The 24,163-nt window shown below is 40.9% G+C and overlaps 1 protein-coding gene across 1 annotated transcript in view; it reads left to right on the forward strand.

Moving 5' to 3' along the window:
- Ca-beta (Calcium channel protein beta subunit) overlaps positions 1-24,163 on the forward strand; it is a 719,185-nt gene that overhangs the window by 488,946 nt on the left and 206,076 nt on the right. The window contains exon 5 of the mRNA XM_080267425.1: positions 18,997-19,264. Coding sequence (XP_080123551.1) covers positions 18,997-19,264 — 268 coding nt within the window. The remainder of the gene's footprint in view (positions 1-18,996; positions 19,265-24,163) is intronic.

Genomic DNA, 24,163 nt, shown 5'->3' on the forward strand with positions numbered 1-24,163 from the left:
TGTAATTTTTGGCCAGGTCAGACTAAAAGGTGTATACTGTTTGTTACTCACAAATCACATCAGTGTGTCAGCCAGTCAGTGAACATATTGGGTGAGACAGCGTTGTCCATCAGTCAGTACACATTTCAAGTATTCAGTCAGTCAATCACAGACAACACCAATCATTCAGTCAGTCAGAGACAACACCAGCCAGGCAGTTGGAGAACATGTCAGTCAGTCAGTGAACATCATTTAGTCAGAGAACACATCATTCAGTCACTGAACAAGAATCAGTGAACACATCAGTCGGGCAGTCAGTAAACACATCAGTTAGTCAATGAACACATTGGTCAGTCACTGAACACCAATCGTTCAGTCAGTCAGTGAAGATATCAGTCAGTCAGTGAACAAATCAGTCAATCAGTAAACACGTAAGTTAGTCAGTGAATAACCAGTCAGTTAGTGAACACATCAGTCAGCCAGTCGGTGATCATATCAGTCAGTAATGGACACATCAGTCAGTGTGTTCTAGTACACATAGGCCAGTGTCACTGAACACATCAGTCAGGCAGTAAACACACGTCAGTGAAAAAACACATCAATCAGTCAACGAACCCATCAGCCGGTCAGTGAGTACGTCAGTCAGTCAGTGAGCATATCAAGCAGTAACTGGATATATCAATCTATCAGTCATTGAAAGACCTCAAATGGTCAGTCATTAAGTGTACAAGAGAATAACCTATTACAGACTGTCAATGAGCACATCAATCATTCAATCAATCAGTAAGCACACCAGTCACTAAATCAGTCAGTGTGCATATCAGTCACTTAATTAGCCAGTTAGCTTGTGACAAATGGCAGTTGTCCTGTGAAAACATCACATGTCAGCCATTGTTTTCCTAAAGAAGTCACTCGGTTAACTTATAAGTTTGTGTGTTAGTCAATACGTTCCGTAAGACCCACAAGTTAGTGAGTACATCGGCTAGTCCGTGGAAATACTGAACCAGTCGAAGAGCACATCACCTTGAAATGAGCATATCGCTGCCAAGTTGGCAGGTCTGCTTAGCATAATTTCTTATCTCAAACTCCAGAATTTCCATTTTTTATTAGAGTTCACTACACACATTTCCCGTGTTACTCTTATGAACTTTTGAAACAATTTCATTTTATGGTTTTAATCCTCGCCCCCCCCCAATAAGAAATTCTCATGTACCTGCCAACATTATTAGCGTATGTTCCTTCCCAAGATGCATAGTGTGTGTGTGTGTGTGTGTGTGTGTGTGTGTGTGTGTGTGTGTGTATATCACACACACACACACACACACATATACATATATGGAGTCTCTGTGGTACAGTGGTAGAGTGTGCGTTTCGTACACGGATGGGCCAGGGTTCGCGCCCCGCCAGGGTAATAAACTTTGGGTGTGTTCACCCGACCATGTACTACATTGGAGGACACAAGGGGTGCTGTGGTTGAACCAGTGTCGCTGGTATGATATATGGCTGATGATATATATATATACAGTATATATATATATATATATATAATCAGCCGTTTTGAGTATCCACTGCAGGACCGGCCTATCCCGACCGAAGTCGGGACGATACAGCCAATGTATCTCTATCAAGTGGCTTAGGCTGTCTGGCAGAGATTGTATGTAGGGTGAGAAGTGCTTGTAAGCGTAATTGTAGTGTTGGAGTGGCTTCGGATGTGTGTGTAGTCTGTGAACCAAATGTAATCGGCCCGCGCAAGCCGACTGGGTGCAAGCATACTTTACAGTATGCGACACTGGTTCAACCACAACACCCCTTATGTCCGCCAAGCAGTACGTGGCCAGAAGAACTCATCCAAAGTTTATTACCCTGGCGAAGCGCGAACCCTCGTTCTTCAGTGTACGAAAATGTACACTTTACCACAGAGGCTCCATATATATATATATATATATATATATATATATATATATATATATATATATATATATATATATATATATATATATCCGTCATCAAGCCATATACTCCCCCTAAATATAAATGCTTAAGAGCCCAGCGCCACGTTATTTATGCAAGATATATAAGACTTGAGTGACTCGTCACACGCCTTTGGGTGGCATTATGTGAGCAGTACTCCCCAACCAACTATTTGAACTTTCAATGGGCCACGTTCAGTGGGTGGGACTTAACCAACTACACCACCAAGCATCCAGTTAGTGATTATAAGATTACCACCTAACACAGCAAATTGTTTCCGGGATACAGGTAACCTTTTGGGTTGTTAGTGTAGATTTGCCTGAAGGTTGCGCAGTATCAAGCATAAGTGGTGGGTGCCGCAGCCTACAGTGCTACTGTGTTCCTCTCACTGATGCGTAGAAACGTTGCGTTTGAAACTCCAGTTTTTTATGACGCATACTTAGGCAGTTGTGAATAAGTCAGCCTGTGAACTTGCGATCATCTGTTATCACTTCGTGAGCCCATTAAGTTAGTGAAGCTTTTGTCAGCAAGCAACTTAACGCTGGTCAATCAGATGGTAAAAGCTGTTGTAATACTAGTTACTGTAGTTAATAACAAGTCAGACATTTAAAGAGAACCTTGGCTCACTTAGCACAGTTATCACTTTAGCATTAAGTTAATAGTATGTATTTTATTGTTACTTGTTTGACTGCGAGGAACACATTGCACGCTTTAAGGGTCTCTGTTGCACTGTTCTGCTCGCCGTTTGGCGTACTGTTACAAACTCCATAGGCTAATACTGCTTCTCCAAAATTTATGAGCTTTTCGACTCGTTTTTTCCAGACAAAGACAAAATCAAGTCCATCTTGTGAAATTATTCATGCTTCAAACTGCTATCGAGAAATCCAACTTTATTAACTTTTTTTTATCTTTATCATGCTCACCTATATAATATACTTACATGGGGTAGATAGATCCCCAGTATGGCTCTTCGATCTCACTAATGATATCATTCTGAGGAGAGAGGAAGCTTTGAATATATCCTCCTGCTTTCTGTGCCGTTGGAGGTGCGAGACTGCTTTTAACTTATGTGCTGGGTTTTAGGGTATCCGCATCTTCAAACAGGGGAGGGATTTCAGGAGAGAATGGAACCGTATAATAGGAAGAAAGGTGATAGTTCTAAATAAAGGGAGCTGAAACCAAGCTTACCTTGAACTTTGACATCTGAATTCTTGTCTGCCCTGCCCACCTACCCGTGCTCTCCACTCACCTGGTGAGTGCAGTGAGGGAACGAAGGCGCACTTATGACCATGCCCCTAACACCGGTAGTAGCTCACACGACACCGCTGAGGATGTAACGAATAGAAAAGTCCTTAATCTTGCTGACATTGTTTTTAAACTGTGCTATAAAGTAGCTGGGATTACAAATCAACAAAATTCTGTTGTCCCCGAAACGAGAGATATATCATCCCAGTGTTGTAAAGTAAGCCTGAACACAGAATACGGGGAAACTCATCATCAGTGTTTTCATTACCACAAGTTTGGGTAGACAGACGTCCAGCTTTTAAGCTCCCTGTCCACCGTCCGATGTAAACCACTGGCTGGACACCCGACTATCCTCGTTTGGGGATCTTGACTAGAACAAATTATTACCCTCGATTTTATGACACTGCAATTAATGGCTCAAACGAATGTCGAATATAGAAACGCGCATTTCATTAGTTTAATAAAACAGCTCTCAGTCTAGGTAGCATGTTCGCAGACAGTTCATTTTCAGCTTTCTCATTTCAGAAAATAAACTGAATGTCCATCTCTACAACTGTACGTATATAAGATACCATTTCTAGAACTTGAAGTATAAAATCAACTCTTGAAGTGTGCGATCTGAAATAAAATTGATCTGAGCACTTTTATAGGAGAGAGAGAGATTACTAAGAGTGTATGAAACTGAGAAGGCTGGAAAGAGAAGGAAAAAGAAATAAAAAACGAGACAGAGAGAAGAGGTCAAAAAGCTTGAAAGGGAGCATGCTGTGCTGTAGTTCAACATTAGGGAAGTGGGATAGTTTGCCAAGAAGGAAGAGAAGCACATGAAGTTCCTATTGTCGAGACCATCATTCACAGGATGCTGTGTTAGGCATCAGGCTGGGATAGCTGGGTTATATATTTTTTTGAATTATACTGGATCTGGTGAAACGCTTCCATGCATTGCTCTCATATTGGGGGTTGTAGAAGAGACCACCCTACTCAGGCATCATAGAGTCCTTGCAATGATACAGGAGATTTGATACGCTCGGTTTGTATTCATATAAATTGTCATACTTCTAGCCTACACAAAATTTGACCATTAAATATGACCCTTTGCCCAAGGTTATCGGTGGCGAATCGTACGACTCTAACTCGATGGCTGTAAACAATGCAGCTGTAGTACCGGCTTCAATATGTTTAGTCGTATTTTCAGCTTTTGGTTTATTCTTGTTTACAGGCTCATCCTATGCATCCATGAACTAGCAGGGTTGGGATTAGAGACAGAGCAAGGTAGAGACCATCTACCGTTTTCTTCCATGCACATCAGCATATTCCACCTTCACTCATTCCTTGCCTCTGTAGACATTTAACTGAGAGTCAGCCTCTAACATTTTTTGTACTCTCCTCCCCAACGCTATGTTCGTGCTGGTGTTGCCGTATTAGCAGCTCTTTCTTCGTCGCCTCAGGCCACGCTCAAAGGACGGGAATATTTGACCTCAAGAGGCATGTGTTGTTGCATGTATTGTGTCTAATGGAGAATGTCTCACTGCAGTCATAATAATAAACGTAAACAAGGTACAACACCCTAATTGTTAACCTCAGTTTTCATCATAAACTCTGTTTTAAAAAAATCAGCTGTGCTATGTCCGACTATTCTTCTTGTTCGATTCAGCAGCGTTGGGTGTTGACACTTCCTAGCGTTTATAGTATGACCTGTGTCCTCACAAACGCACAGTATACAGTATAAACAGATAAACTGTGTGTACCGTAATACAATAAAGTTCTTCATGCAGAAAAGGAGGGTGCGGAGAGAGAGGAAGAGTCTAAACGCTTTTTTTTTAAATATTTTCTGATATTAGCTGTACAGTATTATCCACATAGCAGTAATTGTTGTGATAAGTGCTTGATCAGTTAAAAAAAAATTCAGTACATCACGTGTTACTTTCCTCAACGATTATGTTCATTGTATGTCTTTGCCTATTCTCACTCCTATCAAGATATTCTTTTGCGGCGTGATAGATTGGTGCATGTATTACCGGCAAAGTGGGATACCCGTCATTGTATAGAATGCCTAGGTATTCATAGAATGCCTAAAACTTCAGGACAATGTACATAATAAAATCATATGTACACATTTCCTAGGGATTCTGTTGATTACCGAGTTTGTTTTAGGCAAGTGCAAAACGACCAAATTGCAGCTAACAGGCAGACTGTGGAATCAGTTATTTCATTTACGTTAGGTTAATTTAGGCTACGGTTAGGATAGGCTGGGATAATGTAGGTTAAGTTTAGTTTAGATTAGGCTAGGTTAGTGACATTTGGTTAGGTTAAGTTAGGTTAATTTAGATATGCGCTTAACGTAACTTAGCGTTCTTCCAAATTAATTTAACCTACCCTAACCTACCTAATCTAGCCTAACCTACCTTAACCTAGATTATCTCAGCCAAACCTAAACGCAGTCCCCCCCGTTGTCTATTATATCATACTTTGACAAAAAAAAAAAAAATGCTAGACATTATGTAGAATACCAAGACATTCTATTGAAATCCCTTGGTAAAGTATATAAGGTCAGAATGAAATAAACGTATTTCGTACTTTGCCAAAAAATGCTGGACATTCTAAAGAATACCTAGGCATTCTATGCAATACCTTAGTTTCACACGATGTTGGTAACATATATAAATTATAACAGATAAGTAGATAGATGGATATAGATAAATGGATGGAGAGAGTACTTGCATAAAATTTTAACACGACATGGCAATGCACACACACACAAGAAAGAAAATAAGTATCGTATAAGATGTCCTTTGACCCTGAGATAGTCCTGAACTCTCTTGGACCATTCCTCCAGGTTTTGGAGAGCTGTCTAGTCAAAAGCCTCCCAAATCACAAGAACTGCTGCCACCAACTTGGGAATCCTTGATGTGCTTTTGCTACGTAAACTTCTTTTCATTAAGCCTAACAGATTCACAACAGGGTAATGATCAAGGGAATTCCCCGGCCAGTCCCTGAGAAACCTAACTCCACAGAACTCCAGTCATCCACTGAGCAAGTTAGCAATATGGTGGGTCGCACCGTCTTGCGTAAAAATCTCAGCACTACATTTAACAAATAAGTAAGTTAAATTAACTGCAAGCAACTCCAGGTAATTGCAAGACAGTGAGAAAATAGCAGAGTATAAGAGCATAGTGGAAGAAAGATCGGGAAGGTATGAGTTAGAGCAGATGGAAGGGGTGGAAGACGTATGCAAGATATTCATGGAAGAGATAGGCACAGCGTGTGAGGTGGTTTTTGGAGTGAGGAGGAGATGCACGGGTGTGCAAGGGACACCATAGTGGAATGATGAGGTGAAGCGAGCTGTGGAACAAAAGAAGAAGGCATGTAGTGAATGGCTAGCGAGTAGAGGTAGGAGAGAAGATGAGAGAGAGAGAGAGGAGAGAGGTATATGTGAGCAGGAGAAAGGTGAAGAGACTGGTGAGGGAGAGTAAGAAGAAAGTGGATGAAGAGTTTGAGAGGAATCTGAGTGTGAAATGGAGAGAGAGTAAGAAATTGTTTTGGAAGGAGGTAAAGAAAGTAAGGCACTGTGAAAGGGGCAATAGTAGGGGAGTGAAAGATAGGAATAATAGATTGTTGGCAGAGAAGAGAGAGAAATTGAGGAGATGAAAGGAGCACTTTCAGGATTTGTTGAATGTAGAGAGTGAGAGCAGTGTGAGTATAAGTGGTTGGGAAGTGGCTGGAAGAAGGAGAGATGAGAGGAGGGAGGAAGTGATCAGTAGGGCGGAAATAGTGGAAGCAATGAAGATCAAGATGGGAAAGGCCCCAGGAATTGATGGAGTGTGTGGTAAAATCCTGAAGTATGGGGGTGAGATTGTTGTGAAGTGGATATGGAAGTTATGTAGATTGGCTTGGGAAGAGGGAAGGGTTCCGGAGGACTGGAAATCAGATATAATTGCTCCTTTATACAAAGGAAAAGGGGAGAGAGAAGTATGTGGTAACCATAGGGGTATTTGCCTTCTTAGTGTGACTGGAAAAATATATGGTAGAATACTCATTGATAGGGTTAGGCATATAACAGAGGAGCTAGTTGGAGAAGAACAAGGGGGATTTAGGAAGGGAAAAGGGTGTGTAGATCAGATATTTGTTCTAAGGTGTTTAGTGGAGAAGTATCTAGAGAAGGGAAAGAAAATGTATGTTGCCTTCATGGACTAGGAGAAAGCTTATGACAGAACAGATAGACAAGGTATGTGGAAGGTATTGAGAATATATGGAGTGAAGGGGAAATTGTTGAGTGCTGTGAAGAGTATGTACGGAGGAGCTAGGGCTATGGTGCGAGTGGATGGTGAGCTGAGTGAGTTCTTTGATCTCAATGTGAGACTGAAACAGGGTTGTGTGATGTCTCCATGGTTGTTTAATATATACATGGATGGGGTTGTAATGGAGGGGCAAGGTAGGGCAGTGGATGGGGGGGGGGGTGGCTCTAATGAATGAGAGTGAAATTTAGAAGATTCCGGTGTTGTTGTTTGCTGATGATATAGTATTGTTGAGTGAAGATGAATGGGAGTTGGTGAATGAATTTGGGACAGAGTGTAGGAAGAGGAATTTGAAAGTTAATGTAAACAAGAGTAAAGTTATGGTGTTCGGAAGGAATGAAGTCACAGAATGCACGGTGAGGTTGGATGGCGAGGATATGGAGAATGTGAGTGCATTCAAGTACTTTGGTAGTGTGATGAGTAAGGATGGAACTTTGGGGGATGAAGTGCGTGAAAGGGTACAGCAGGGAAGGAAGGTTGTTGATTCACTGAAAGCAGTGATGAGAAATAGGGAGGTGAGTATGGAATTAAGAAGTCACTGCATGATAGTATTATGATCCCTACCCTGACGTATGGAAGCGAGGCATGGACCTTGCAAGAAGGGAGCAAGTCAAGAGTGAGAGCAGTGGAAATGAGTTACTTGAGAGGAGCATGTGCAGTGACATGGAGGGACAGGTTGACGAATGAAGAAGTGAAAGAACTTTGTGGGGTGGATGTGGATGTGGTTGAGAAGATTAGGAGAAATACACTGAGGTCGTTTGGACATGTGGAGAGAATGGAGAATGAAAGACTAACAGGGTGTATGTAGGTGAGGCGGAGGGAGGGAGAAGCAGGGGAAGACCGAGGATGAGTTGGAGGGATGAAGTTGTGTGGTATATGAGGGAGGGGGGAGTGAGTTAGGGGAAGGGTAGTCAAATGGTGGGTGACAGAGCGACTTGGAAGCGTTTTGTCTGCGGCCACCCTTTGCGGGATTAGGGCGTCGGGCTATAGATAAATAGATAGAACTCCAGGTAACGATCCTCGTTCATAGTTTGGTTCTGAGAGCGCATAACTATATTCCTAAACACCAAAAACACCTCCAGATTGCCAAAGTCTGGAAGTTTAACTGCTGGTTAATGATAAATTTGGAGTTATACGATTTGCTCTTTGCTCGGCAGTACAATTTTCCCCTTCTTCAGTTTACTTCAGAGGTGACATCTGACCACAGCACTTTGTCCGACTACGAAGCATCTCTTTCTTTGTATTTCTCACGCTGATGCTCACGAAGCAGAGGTTCCTGCGAGGCGTGCACCAGCGATATTTTAAGCCATCGTGGTTGACTTTGGGTACTGTACAGTATGATGAGCCACATGTCCGAACAACCGAGGTCTATTAGTCTGAGTTTTGCGCAAATGAGGGACTTTCAGAGTGTCGTCTGCTACCTATATGGCTAGCCAAACTTTGTCCTAGACCCGAAAAAGTAACATAACTATTGTAACTATTCTGTACGTCTGGGCAAACGTTCGTGTGAGTCAGCAAAACTAAACACAGTCACTAAAATACTGATAAAAAAAATATGACACTCATGGAAGAATACTTTTGACTGGCTATTTTGCATATGCAAACTGTACAGTACATTGGTCTTCCATCCGGCAGTCCCATACACACAGTCATTTCGTTATATTACTAATGAGCTCAGTGGAATTGGCTTTCATATCTACATTCGTATCGTCTTTTTGTGTAAGAATAGTGCTTTCTTGAAGCTTGTCAGTGCTTTATTTTTCTGCAATTTAATATTTGCCAAACACCGCCACTTGACATAAGTTTCCACACGTCATAGGCGACCATCCCCAAGACGGGCTAAAATATAGCTCACTCTTCGTTAGCTGTCGGTGTAGGTGGATGTGCTTACGGTTAATTTACTACATCACTGTGGCAATCAGTCAAGGTTTTGAAGTCCAATATTTGATTCTCATGATGTACTTGATTTATACAGTGAGGAAAAAAGATAATTACAAGTTAACCTAGAACGTGTACTGCTAAATGACCGTGATTAAACTAATTCCCTCACTCCGAGGACAAATTTTATTCACTCTGAGGCCGATTTCGTTCAGCCGAGAGGAGACTGAACTAGATGATGATACAGTCTTCATTAACCCTCTTCAGTATGAGAGTGTTCTAAATAGTATAATTAGCTGGTAGAAAGAATAAAACTACAGTAGATATATCGGACTGAAAGTTAGGTTTCTGACATCTTTCTCGTTCAGAGGCTCAAATAGTCTTACCTGATCTTCATGTGGTACATATATTATGATATATTTTACCATCACATTCATAAATTGAAGGAAGGAACATACTTGATTCTAAGTGGCACTGGAGACTTCGGATAACTTCTACCTGTATTGCACATTAATATCACCTTGTACGTTAAATGATGCAAACTGTCGATTTTAAAATATACTGTACTGTACATACGTTATGTTTCTTTAGTTTTCATATTTTATATAAACGTTCACCTATATGCTTCTAGTGTCCTCAGTATAAGACGTGGCTGGGCATTTCCAAAACCTAATAAAGATGGGAACCCCGGGATAGGGACCTATAAGCTTCGCGACTATGAGCCGACAGGCGGAAGGCGGTACACTTAGTACTCTTCCTGCAATTCCTCGCCCAGGAGCTCTGGGAGCTAATAGATTAAGGTGGTGACTTTTTGCTGAAATGTCTATTAAATGCAAGATATACGGTTAAAACTTGGCCAGGTTAAGGCATTTCGTCATCAGTACAAGTCAGAGGGTAATCGTAAAGTTATAACTGTAATAATAAAAGTCGCTAGGCTTTTTGTTCTTTTGGCGCACCAGTGCATATATATATATATATATATATATATATATATATATATATATATATATATAGGGAGCGACTCGAATTTGTTGTTATTAAGATAGGACATTGATATTTATGAAGACTAATAAGCAGTTCCTGAATCAATTCGGCAGCCTCTGAATTTGAGTTTTCTCATTTAATCCCTTTAATTCAGTATAGTTCATTTTCTCAAATATTAACAAAGGACGGACGAAACAAGCACCGCTATCCTACTGAGGGAATTATTTGAAACAAGCATGAGCTGTTCTACTCAGGACTGTTCCTTTAAAGCGCATGCGCGAGGCTCAGAGATATGTTAAATGGTTAAATTTGCAAATATTAAATTGCAGATAATACAAGGACTGTCAGTAAAAAAAACTGATGTAAATAATAAATAATAGGCAAGCCTTAATAAAACTGTGGGATCGGCTACGATGTGCTATAGACTAAATAGAATTTATGATGAGCTGACACTTGGGTATCGAGTCTATGATCATAAATCCTAAAATTATGCAAATTAAGATCATTCCTATTGGTTATGATTTTTTAAAGTAATATTTTAGTAATTTCAAAGGTATTTGCCATTCCTATATCTCACAAATCGACACAGAAGTAAAAATAATCCACAACTATTATAAGCATTGTAACCAGCAAAGGACTAGCGTAGGGCCGAGTTGGGAATGACTCAGCACTCTGAAAGTCCCTCATTGTGAGCTCGTTGCCTATTTGGCGCTTGAAAACCTGCAGAGTACATGGGGAACCCACATGAGAACGGACGGGATGTTATTTATGAAGAGAATCTTCACCTCCACATTCGTGAAAATGCATCACCCATCTCTCGATAGAACGGAGCCCAAAACCCGTAACCTCCGCAGTTTCCTAATTATTACATTTTCCTGGTGTGCAGGGTCACCGTAGCAGCAGTATTACGAGCTTTGAGCTCTCTTGGGGTCGGTAGAGACCCTCTATGGAGACTGGACAGCCAATATTATTATTTTTTTTTAGCTGCTCTTTGATTGGTCGGCTGACATGGCGCGATTTTCGTGCAAACGCCTCACCCTGGCTGACTGCACATTTGTCTAAAAACACATCTCGTCACCTGCTGTGATACTTGACTGTTGATGAATAAAATGTCGCTTTAATTGCAGTTTATCTTTTAACTTGAGCTACGGAAGATTTTCGTTTTGATCTTCATCTCTACATATGGATTTTACTTCAAAGTACACGTGAACACCAACATAATCGCCGAATTCTAATGTGGTCAAACCAAACTACTGGTAGCCGCAAAATGTGGGCTGCTGTGTTCTTTTACTGGTTCTTTTTTGCCCTTGTTAATGGTTTGACTGTTGCACTTGGGTGCACTAAACTAACAGTCATGGACCTTCTATGCGAATTTTCCGACTCCCTTGTGATCCACCAAGAATGAAGTTATGGGATAAGATGAAGAGAGCAAGCTGGTCTGCGAGTGAGTTGTCGGCTTTGCTAGGCATGTTATATTTTTTTTACATGTATATGGCCCACATCCACGTAGGGAGGTGAGCCTAGATAATAGCCTAATGGAAACTACCACAATTATGGAGATTGAGCCTGTGGGGGTTAATATCCATAGGGTGGTTGGGGGTTTACTGCTCACGTTATGCCACTCGGGGATGAGTGTGAGACTGGTTATTCTCATCTTAAATGTCACGACCAACTTGCCTAGCCACTGCACTCCTCATGGTGCGACATAGGATTTGATGATGGGTGGATGAAGAACAACAATCTTTAAATTCAGCCAAAAATCCATGAAACATAAGTATTGTGGGCAAAACAAGTTAACACTGCTGACGTTAATCGTTTGGCAAAACTCCTTGATCTGCACATGCTTCGAAATTTGCCTAGCTTATACATAGAGGAAAATCTCATTTTTATACAACTTTACTTATTAAGAAAGCGCCATTTGTACAAATATAACATAACAGATGTTCAAAAACGCGCCACAAAATATGAAAAGCAATAGTGCCCTGATTATCTAGCAGTGGTCAATGATTTTTATACTGTACGTACTTAAGTGGTGCCCAGTAAACATACACACGCTGCACCAGTATGGTGGCTGTCCAGTCTCCCGTTCTATAGGGTCTCTAGGGCTCGGCAGTGAAGCACAGTACCCAACAAAACAATGAATGAACAAGCAAAATGGGGTCATCAAGGCATGAAGCGCAACTCAGCCACCTACCTATCCAGCCCACAGCAAGGAGCTACAACTAGGCTTCTGGCAAAACTTCGCTCGCAGCCTACCTCTTCAGGCAGCGTCATAAGCATATGCCATTTAGGAACGGTATGGGGGGGGGGGTTATTATAGGATTTTGACAAATTAATTTGGGACGCTTATCATCCACTCACTCGATGTCGTGCGGCTTTGGGTGCCTGCCCTTTCCTCTCTTCCATCCTTCCTCTTCTGTCTTTCTTTCCTTCAACTCTTTCCTCTTTCTTCTGCCTAGGGGTGACTTTACATTCCCTTTTCTGTCTTTCTTTCCCTCATTCTTTCCTCTTCCTTCTGCCTATGGATAACTCTACACTGAGTGACAAGCCAAATGGTTTCCTGTACACCAGGAAACCATTTACTACGCTGGGTGGTAACCATATAACCAAATTATGGCGCCTGGTGGTTTAGTGGGTAATTAAGGCGCTCCAGTTGGACTGAGCCTGTGTAGGTTTATATCCAAGGGATGATTGGGGTTTCTTCACGTATTGTCATTCAGGGATGAGTGAGGCTGATCACTCTCATCTTAAATGTCAGGACCAACTTGCCTAGCCCCGGATTCCTACGCTCCTCATGGGGCGACATAGGATTGGAAGATGGATGGATGGATGGATAAAAATCGTCGGCACTATCGCGAAAAAAATTATGCAAGTACTGTATATATATATATATATATATATATATATATATATATATATATATATATATATATATATATATATATATATATATATATATATATATATATTTACCGGTACACACACACACACACATATACTATATATATATATATATATATATATATATATATATATATATATATATATATATATACACACAGTATTATCATCAGCCGTTTGATTATCCACTGCAGGACCGGCCTATCCCGATCGAAGTCGGGACGATACAGCCAATGTTTCTCTGCCAAGTGGCTTCGGCCGTCTGGTAGAGAGTGTATATAGGGTGAAAAGTGCTTGTAAGTGTAATTGTAGTGTTGGAGTAGCTTTGGATATGTGTGTAGTCTGTGAACCAAGTGTAATCGGCCCGCGCAAGTCGACTGCATGCAAGCATACTTTATAATAAGCGGCACTGGTTCATCCACAGCACCCCCTGTGTCAAGGCCGTCGTGATATACAGGCCCGGAGGAGAGACTGATGACGTCACAGGCGGTGGCCACAAATTCCCTCAGCCTTTGCCTCTCTCATGCGTACACATTAAATATTTGCTTACTTATGTATGGCCATTAGTATTTATTTTTGATTATTAGTGATAATACTAATATTAGTTATTATTTATTATTATTATGATAAACATTAAAATTACACTTCCCTTTAAGGCCTAAAACATTGTAATGAATAGATGTGTTCAGATGCAAATTTTATAACATATTAGGATACCTGTCTGTGTAAAGATTGTGTATCACTGTGCAAAATGAAAGTAACAGTTTTACTTGCACGGTAAAATAATACACACAAATCCGGGTTGGCAACAACGTTGGTGGCCCACCTTTTGTCCACTTGGATTTTGAATAAAACCCACTTGAATAAACTCAATATTATGTCCACTTTAGTGTTTTTAATGCATCTATTAACATAAAATCTGCATGAATTCCCAGGGATTTGAAAAATAAGGTCTAAATAACCTACACACAGGTAAAAAACTGAATTGCTCAAGAAAGCAGAAACAGTACACCAAGGGAAGAAACTAGACACTATATGTATATCCATAATCAACCAATATTGTATACGTTAAGCTTCTGACTACCATTGCGCTGCATCGCATATATAATGTGCCTTTTTTTCTTAGGCTAGGTATAGGTAAATATAGCTGTATAATTATATAAGCCTATTTCTATATAACTATATTCCAAGCATCGGTATTTTTTTTTCTCCTCTCCTTGTTAGATAAGGTCAGATTGGTTTATTATCCATCAAATAGCTTCTACCATAAAACAGTGCAACAACTTTACCTAACTGTAATGGGGACTAAATTAATTTTATACAAAATAATGGGTACCGGGTATTAGTTAAAGACTTGCCCAACAGCAATTTTACCGAACTGATATTTGTCATTTAAATAATAGGTTTCTTGTATCACATTTTCATTTCTATTTATGCTCTAACCGGCGCAAATCTCTTTTTAAGTCCCTCTCTTCAAACTATAGGAAACATGAGTATCAATAAAATAGACCCGGCCTGGCTAAAATTCATATTTAGCAGCAGTGGGCAATACCAGCTATTTCATATTGATACGATACCGATTATTTTCTTGACTAGTGTCGGCGGTACCGATACCGATACTTCGACCTTTGCTTAATGTTATTTTTTTTTTTTAGTATATAGCCTTGGGGTGCCAGCACTGCTGTTACAATGGTCTCCAGTCAAGGTCAGTGGTGCGACCGACTGTTATTAGTGTCATACAGTACGTTCACATGCCCGGTGATGTGCAACGACAGGAGACGAAGACACCGGGCTCCCAGACACAAAAATTTTCTCCCTGCCTTTCAGCGTACTAAATAATTATTTCTCTGCATACTGGAATTAATTTATTTCTCCTCAAAAATTGCCAAATTGGGAAATTTTTCTTTAGTAATCGAAATATCGATACCTAGACATCAGTATCGATACTTAAGCTTAAATAGCTGGTATTGAAATTATCGATATTTTGATATCGATACGCCCACCCCTAATATTTAGCTAACAATTCTTGTCATCATTTAGGCATAAGATTTAGGCAAAGGCATTACATTTGCTTTGGGCACACCCATACACATTTCCTCTTGGCCTAAGCGGGGCCTTTGCACATTTTTCCCGGCCTGGGCTTGGCCTATGCACATTTTTCTTGGCATGGGCTAGGCCTATACGTTTCTTCCTGCCTAGACAAGGCACATAAATGTTTTTGTTTGGCCTGGGCTGGGCTTATGTTTCTTTTTATCCTAGGCTAGGCCTATACTTGTCGGTTGATATCCTTGTTACCTAGATATTTCAATGAATACATAGAATTAAAATAAATCAAGCTACCATTGAGTAGCCTAGGTTATTTTGCATGGAATGAAGTAAAGCATCAGTAACCAAATTAGCATCTCAATACGACTGTGATCCACCAAAATATATTATGCACAGTTACTAAAGAACACTGGGAAACTTAGGCTGTGTCGTAATTTCGTTGCCTAACGTATTTACGAAAACTACTGTAGCCCAGAGATATCCACTGTTGACAGCCCGATACCTCTACAGTAATTTCTCATTTAAAATGCTTTCAGTAATAGCAATGATGTTTTTCAAGCATTCTAGTATGGTTATACATATTTAATAATACGCGTATGGCTTACCGTGAACGAAATCCAGAAGGGAGAGGAAAATTTTTGAAATATGTAGGTGAATTGTTGGCGTGCCTCACTGTTTATAACGTGGCGGGTTGGCTGGCAGAATAATACAATGGCCACTGATTGTGACGTCACAGTCAGACCCGGGCCTGTTCAATTCAAGATGGCCATGCTTGTGTCCGCCAATGCAATACGTGGCCGTGTGAACACTCCCAAAGTTTATTACTCAGGCGGGGCGCGAACTCTGGCTCACCCGTGTACGAAACGTATGCTCTACCACTGCATCACAGAGGCTCCATATATATATATATATATATATATATATATATATATATATATATATATATATATATATCATAGCACTTTCCTGTATTCACATCTCGCAAGATGTGAATACACGAGGGCGCTCGGGATATTTCGTGTTTCCTTAGTCTTTGTGGATGTGAATGTCAGCATATCATATGAATGAATCACACGTAGTGATTTATGTGTGCGCGCGCACACACACACACACACACACACACACACACACACACACACACAGTTCCTCTGTTTTCTTCGCACCTAAGTGTTAGCCACTGAAAGCAATAGAAGTGCTCGCACCTTTGGTAATGAAACTAACCTTACCGCAGGTTGACGCGTATAATTACGAATTAATATTGCCCATAATTATAGTGCCTCCGTCTTCCTCATCACTGCTCCGTACCTCCAACATGTCGGCACTCATTATAGCTCACATCACCTTACTTTGTAAAGCCCTGCTAGCCTTTTGTTAATTTTATTCTGCAGTCATACTAATTCCGCCATTTCTTATAATGGACAATATCCTGTTAATCGGTCATGAACATGAACTTCTATCAACATATAGAAAATATTAGTGCTCTCCTGAGTCTTTGTTGTGACAACCCATGAAGAGAATAATCAGGATGAAAAGAACGTTCGAGGACATAACGAATAGCATCTTTACCAAGCATTTCGATGCTGGTAGATTCGATCGTCAGTGGTGATGCAGCAAAGTAGCAACTGATGATTTATATATAACGGTTTATGCTACAGCAATCTGTGTATATCATAGAATATTTAGTGTCTAGGCTTACTATGACGCTGCGGGAAAGTTTTAGTACACCATTATAATTATCAGGACACCAAAACGCTAAGTTGATGTTGGAGCTACAGTCAAATATTTGTCATTTACAGAGTGCAGTTACAAATATTATAATGGTCTCTGAGACTAGTAAATCGTTAACATGTAGACATCAGTCACAAGACCGTGTAAAAACATCAGTTGCTATTTACAGCTGAATCAAACAGTAGCATTATTAAAATTCTAAAACTGATATCTCATTCTTTTAACAGTCTATAGATTCGTGTTTCGAGCATATATATGACAGATTATTTTTCTTTATTCATGGTAGCAGTTCAGCTGAGTATTTTATTAAGTTATTCTGTGTTGTGAGTACTTTTCTGTGTGCTCATAATAATACATTATGCTATATAGTGCATTTACAACAAAAACGATTTCTCACACAATATATATATATATATATATATATATATATATATATATATATATATATATATATATATATATATATATATATATATATATATAAACTGATAAAGTAACGAGAATCTACTTGCATGTTAAACAGAACATGCACAACCTATATTAACCCATTAACATTTTGGCTCACTACAGTGGAGGTGCGAGTTGTAGGCTAATGGTAGTGACTGCTGAGCATGTCACTTGCTTTTAGCCACCATGTGACTGATGGAGCCTTGTCCACTACAGTAACCTACACCAACATCACCCGTCTCCACATCTTCATGACAGTACATAGTAAACATTGTATTTTACTATATGTGGTATATTCTCTCCACAGAACACAGTTACACATTTTTAAAAATCATCTGCTTTCCTGATGTGTCCCGTAAATGGCTATTCGTCCATGGCTTGTGCTGACGCATCACCACCACTGTCTGCTGTCATAAAACACATACATTAGATTGTTAGATGAATAAGTGTTGAGCATCCTGCCTGCACCTGTCTCCAATCACCCGAGTAAGATGGGTTTCCTGCCACATACGCGAAGTAGGCGTGGCGACATTGTTAACAATAGCATGTTAGTACCCATTACGACCCACTCACTCCTGCCATCTCCTTCATACAGATTTTGTGTCCACTTTACCCAAGCATGATTTACCATCGTGTTCTATAGAAATGATTGGTCCCTACATGCTTCCTGCTTGCCAGCTCAACCTGAGAAGCTCTCCGACATGCAGTCAGTCGCCACTGTGGCATGCAGGCTCGGGTGACGCCTGAGCGATGTATGACCTTGCAAAATTTCCCTCCCCTGTTGTAAATTTCCTGAATTTTGAATATGCTGCCATTTTTTGCATGGTTTTATTTTGTACGGATTATTATTAATCTTATCTCGGCTATTTCTCTTATTAATGAGAAATTTTAGAGTCAGCAAATTCTGAAAATCTTACTGTAAATTTTACAGTGTTCTATTTGCCTTCATGTATTTTCGCATAGACTATACCCTTAAAGAATCTAAGCATATTTTTTCCAGACTTCGTGAATGTCAAGCACCATAGATAATTTATGGCTATCCAACATCTATTCACCATTTATATGTACAGACGATTATTATTTGCATTGCTCTGCACACCAGATTTCATGTGTCATTCTAAGTCGAGCTAATATAACCCCATATTTTTAGTTAGATCTCAGTATGACGTGTTCTGACCTCTCCTCTCACTCAAGTACTTCAGCTCTTGAGTTTTTGTATTTGCTCCATACAGATATGTTTACATATCCGGCATCTTTATCAGCCTTTCAGTCTCCCTCTCTCTTTCCTTGGACTGACACCATAACAAGGAAATACTGTGAAAAATATTCCTTTTGCAGTGTGTGCCTCGTTAGTGTGTACATACCAATAGTAGCAAGGGTGTAGTCCAAGGAAGGAATGCCCGGGCGACGTGCTCGTGCCGCCCCTCTGCTACCCTCTTTCTCACGTTCCCTTAACAGCATTATAGAAGGCGAGTCAGACGAGCACCCCGGCTCCCTGCCAATAACCCTGCCGTACCGCACACAGGACTTGACCTCGACAACGGCATAGACTCCAACCTGGGTGATGACTCCGACTCCCTGGGCAACTCCAAGGGCAAAACCTCCATCACCACTCCACCAGCGAAGGAAAAAAAGAAACCTTTCTTTAAGAAACAGGAGAATATCCCTCCCTACGATGTCGTGCCTTCTATGCGCCCGCTAGTGCTCGTCGGCCCTTCCCTCAAGGGGTACGAGGTGACGGACATGATGCAGAAGGCGCTCTTTGATTACATTAAGCACAGATTTGAGGGAAGGTAAGCATCCTCCGTTTAGTTTTGATAACTTTTTTTTTTTTTTAATAGATTAATCCTTTGGCTGCAAATTACGTATTTTGCGTTTGCATCCAGCTAACTTACGACAAATGTACTTTACTCATGAGGAACCTGGGACACCAGTGTTTTTTAAAAACTATCACAATTAATGTTTTCACCGAGGGTAAAAAAAAGTATTTTGTTCCGAGAAAACAGAATTTCGTATACTGTTCTAGCTTACGAAGGACGGTTTTATTTAGCCCATAGAAACGCACCGCAGCCAAAGGGTTAAATTACCTCTAAGAAATTTGTGAAACTATTTTACTGGAAACTTTTTTTTTTTCTTTTTTTCAGGCCCAAGTGCATTTGGAACCTCTGTTTATCACTAAACGATAATGTATGCATTCATATAATTATGTTCAGTGACTGATTTATCACAGTGTTTGTCTTATACTTTTTTATCAACCAATAGACAGTACCTTTCAGTGTTGATAGAGTGTTTGAAGGTTTGTGTCATTCAGCAAGGTAAGGAACATTTGAATTAATGTATAATTATTTTTGCATGCATGTCCTCCACACACAGCCCCTCAACAGTACTGGCATAGATAACAGAGTCAAATATGCAGGGATAACATACTGCATAAAGAGGTTTGCCGATGGTTAGAACTTTCAGGAACAAGATAATGGTTAATGATTTGAAGTGTGGTGTCCTGGCATTCGGCGAGAGATAACATTGTGAAAACTGATATGTTTGGATTTGCTGTTCCTCCCATCCCATCTCTCTCTCTCTCTCTCTCTCTCTCTCTCTCACACACACACACACACACACACACACAAATCTCTAGTCTCTTCTAAAAACAGTGGAACGCTTTGTGTTCTCCACCTCAGTATCTGTTAGAATTAGACGAATGCAGGAAAATATTCATACCGGAAAGAAATTTTATAAAATCTCAAACAGTTGTATAACACGTTACGTAATAGAAGTACCTCCTAATCTGAAGAGAATCGTATGGCGGTACCCAGCATAGTAAGTAATATTCATCTGGTATTGTCTGGGATTTATGCACTGTTGCGGATAAATGGAACATACACACGGGCTTCATTTCTAAACACAGGGGTTGGGGCTCTTGTGGCGGGCGTAGTTAAAGGGATGAAGAGGGAGTGTTAGCATGTGAGGGTAAAGGGGGACGGAGAGTCGATGATGAGACACGAGAGAACAGGGGAGGAGAGGGAGGCAGAAAGGGGGAGGGGGGCAGCGGAATAGGTTCGAGGAGGTGGATGAGAGGTGATGTAAAGGTGTTATATTATCAGCTTGTGTTAACCTAACAGTGAAAACCAGGGCAGAGTGACTTAAAATTTGGAATGTGGTTTACTATAGGGTTTTTTTACAAATCAAGGCAGTCCACATTTCAGTTTTTCCAGTACTTAAGAAACACCAAACCCTGGAACAGGGGGTTTCAATTTTCCAAACATATGCTGCGCTCCTTTGACAGTCAGTCAATGGACAGTAAAAATATCCGGCAGACTATACTCGTATCACTGCAGTACTAACGATGATTTCTTGACAGTTTTTTTAATGAAGCTCACAAGAGTACAAGGTTCTAAATAAGGCAATGTATAGGGGAAGGGGGTCATCACCTTTGACAGAGCCAGTACTCTACCTCGAGAAGGAGTGAGAGGGATGGAATGAGGAAAGGTGAGCAGAGTTAAGTCTTACATTTGGGTGCTGTAAGCTCCTTGTGGGATTTTTTTTTTTTTTAATGACCGGTATGAGGCCATATGTAGTGGACAACAGATATCAGATTACATTCTGAGGTTCTGGATGCAGTATTTCCAGTTTGATGCACTTTTTTTTTTTTTTTTTTTTTTTTTTTTTTTTATCATGTATGGTAACAGTATGTGTCACCTTCAGACTCTCCCCTGAATCTCGAGCTCTGAGGGGACATTACATTTTGTAGTGAGGCTCACACTGTCACAGTAGTGATGCGGAGTAAGCACAGAATTTTTGTATTTAATATATATGCTTGCCAAGTTGCCATAACCCATCAGATACCGTATTTGAACAGGTCTAGAGCGTACGGTTATGTTCTTATTTATAACCCATTTTTCTCGCAAATAAAAATTACAATATTCGTTAATATATTCTTCATATTCCAGGTGTTTTTACAACGGTAAAACACACCACAGAATTAAACCAGGATAGCTAAATATCATGTGATACGCTTAGCGACAAACTTAACACCCTGATTCTAAGTTACAATGTGATGAACACAGTTCAGAGGTTGTTACTGGACTCTAAGGCCTGAATTCAGGACGACGGTTTAAGCCTCGGGTTTGAGGTTCGTCCAGACCACGGATTGGGGATTATATCCTGGATCCTAGTCGAAGATTTTGCCATATTGAAGTCGGATGGTATCATAGATAATCCGAGATTGACCAATCCGGGATTTAAACATCATACTGAAGCATGCATTCGGACATTGTGCTCACAGCCAACTAGTATACGTTTTTAGCCTAAGAGGAATTTGAATGTGGCGGGAAAAAATAATCTCTATATAAAAAGAAAAGTCGTATCCGTCCCAATAAATGCATTAGTACTAAAAAAAAAAAAAAAAAAAAAGCCAGTGTATAATGAAATATCGTTATTAACACGTGTGAGGCTGTCGAAGAGAAGAGGAGGACAGCATTGGGCCCGACCATCGCAAACCCCTCCGGCCCCTCACGGGGCTCGAGTACCTGGGAGTGGCTTCGGTCGCCCGGGCAAGTACCACATCTCCCAACACAACATACACAACAACACCGTTTTTTCTTCACAGAGAAATGACTCCCCGGCTGTCATTTCTCGACGACTTCTTCTAGCCGGGGACATTGAAAGCAATCCAGGACCCACCAACAAATACATATGTCCAACATGCTCAAAACTTATCATGTCGAGCCGACAGACAAAGGGTTCAGTTCAGCACAATTCCTGCATGAACTGGGCCCATTACACCTGCACAACACTTGCATCCAGAAAACATTACACAAACACCTGGACCTGCTCCTTATGCTCCTTCCCCCCACCCATCAACCCCCCTTCCAATCCTACTCCTACTTCCTTCACACCTCCACAGCCAAACCCACCGACCCTTCCCGCACCATCCAGTCCCCCAACTCCTCCCATTCCAACCCATCCTAATCCACCTCAACCCTTACCTCCATCACAACCTCCTCCTACCCCTTCCCCTCAACCCACACCACCTTCCCCTCCCCGTGCTGCAGCAGCCAACACACATTGCACACACAACATAAACATCCTTCAATTAAACACAGATGGCATAAACACCAAAAAACAAGAACTCACACAATTCATCAAACAACAGAACATACACATTGCCATCTTACAAGAAACAAAACTACACAGAGCACAGAAAACACCGACATTTCATAACTTCACCACCATTCAACAAGACCGGGCGGACGGCGGTGGCGGTGGACTCATCACCCTGGTACACAAATCCATCAACTTTGCAGATACCAGTGCACACACAAAGTCACTTCTCCCCCCACATGACACCACAACAGAAATACAATCAATTTAAAATCCGCACTGGTAACAAACCACATATAACATTCGCTAACAAATACATTCCCCCCCAATCGTCCCCCACAATACCACACGATTACTCTCCACAGATACACCACATCATTAACATACCCATCATCATCCTGGGTGGTGATTTCAATGCTAAGTCGTCGGCCTGGCATGTCAACAACCCTGACACAGACAGAGGGCTGGTACTACAATCCCAGACAGATCATCTTTTCATACTGAACAATCTAGACCAACATACCCATATCCCACACCAAGCCCTCTTCCTCCCATCATCTCCAGATATCACCTTCTGCTCCCCAAACCTCGCTCCCACTACACCATGGAGAGTGGTCAAAACCCTAGGTTCCGATCACCTCCCAATCATCATCACTACCAAAACCAGAATCACCCCAGCTGGCCACAAACACACATACACTAATTATAAGACAGCCAACTGGGAGGCCTTTGTAACTAAAACAGAACAACATTTCGAAACACTAAACAGTACACCCATCACAAACATCAACACCGCTGTGCATACTTTCAATACAGTTATACAAAACGCAGACAAAAGACACATCCCTAGAGGCAACAGAAAGAGAGACAACTTCAACTTCACACCAGAAATTCAAGGCCTCATCAGACAACGGAACACATTGCGACACTCCCCAACACCCCATTCACAAGACACCGTACAACAAATGCAAGAACTCAGCACTCAAATAAACAATAAAATATCAGTACAGCAAACATTAAACTGGAAAAATTACCTCCAAACACTTGGCCACAAAACGAACACCAGCAAACTCTACAAAACACTAAACAGCATCACACTTTCCGACAGCAACACCGCACAATCACACGCTGCCATCACAACAACAGACACCATACCCTCAAACAAACAACAAGCAAATACTATCATCAATCACTTTTCACAAGTCAGCCATCTAAACCCCCATCCCGAAGACCGACGTATCATCCGACGTAAGAGACAGTTCCCCACAGACCCAGACTATGCACCTTTCACTTACAACCAGACGAAGCACATCATTAACAACCTCAAGCACTCATCTGCCTGTGGACCAGACAACATAAGCAACATTCACCTTAAACACCTAGGACCACAAGGCATACAAGCACTCACCAACATATCAAAGTACAGCTACTCACACAACATAATACCCAACATCTGGAAGCATGGCATTATCATCACTATCCCTAAACCCAACAAAGACCCCATGTTACCCTTCTCACATCGACCCATCACACTCCTCTGCACCCCCTCTAAAGTCACTGAACGACTGGTACTACAACTAGTCACACCTCAC

The sequence above is a fragment of the Coenobita brevimanus genome, chromosome 24 (genome assembly GCF_032717465.1).
Source record: "Coenobita brevimanus isolate Jiangsu-jjx chromosome 24, ASM3271746v2, whole genome shotgun sequence".
Classification (NCBI taxonomy): Eukaryota; Metazoa; Arthropoda; class Malacostraca; order Decapoda; family Coenobitidae; genus Coenobita; species Coenobita brevimanus.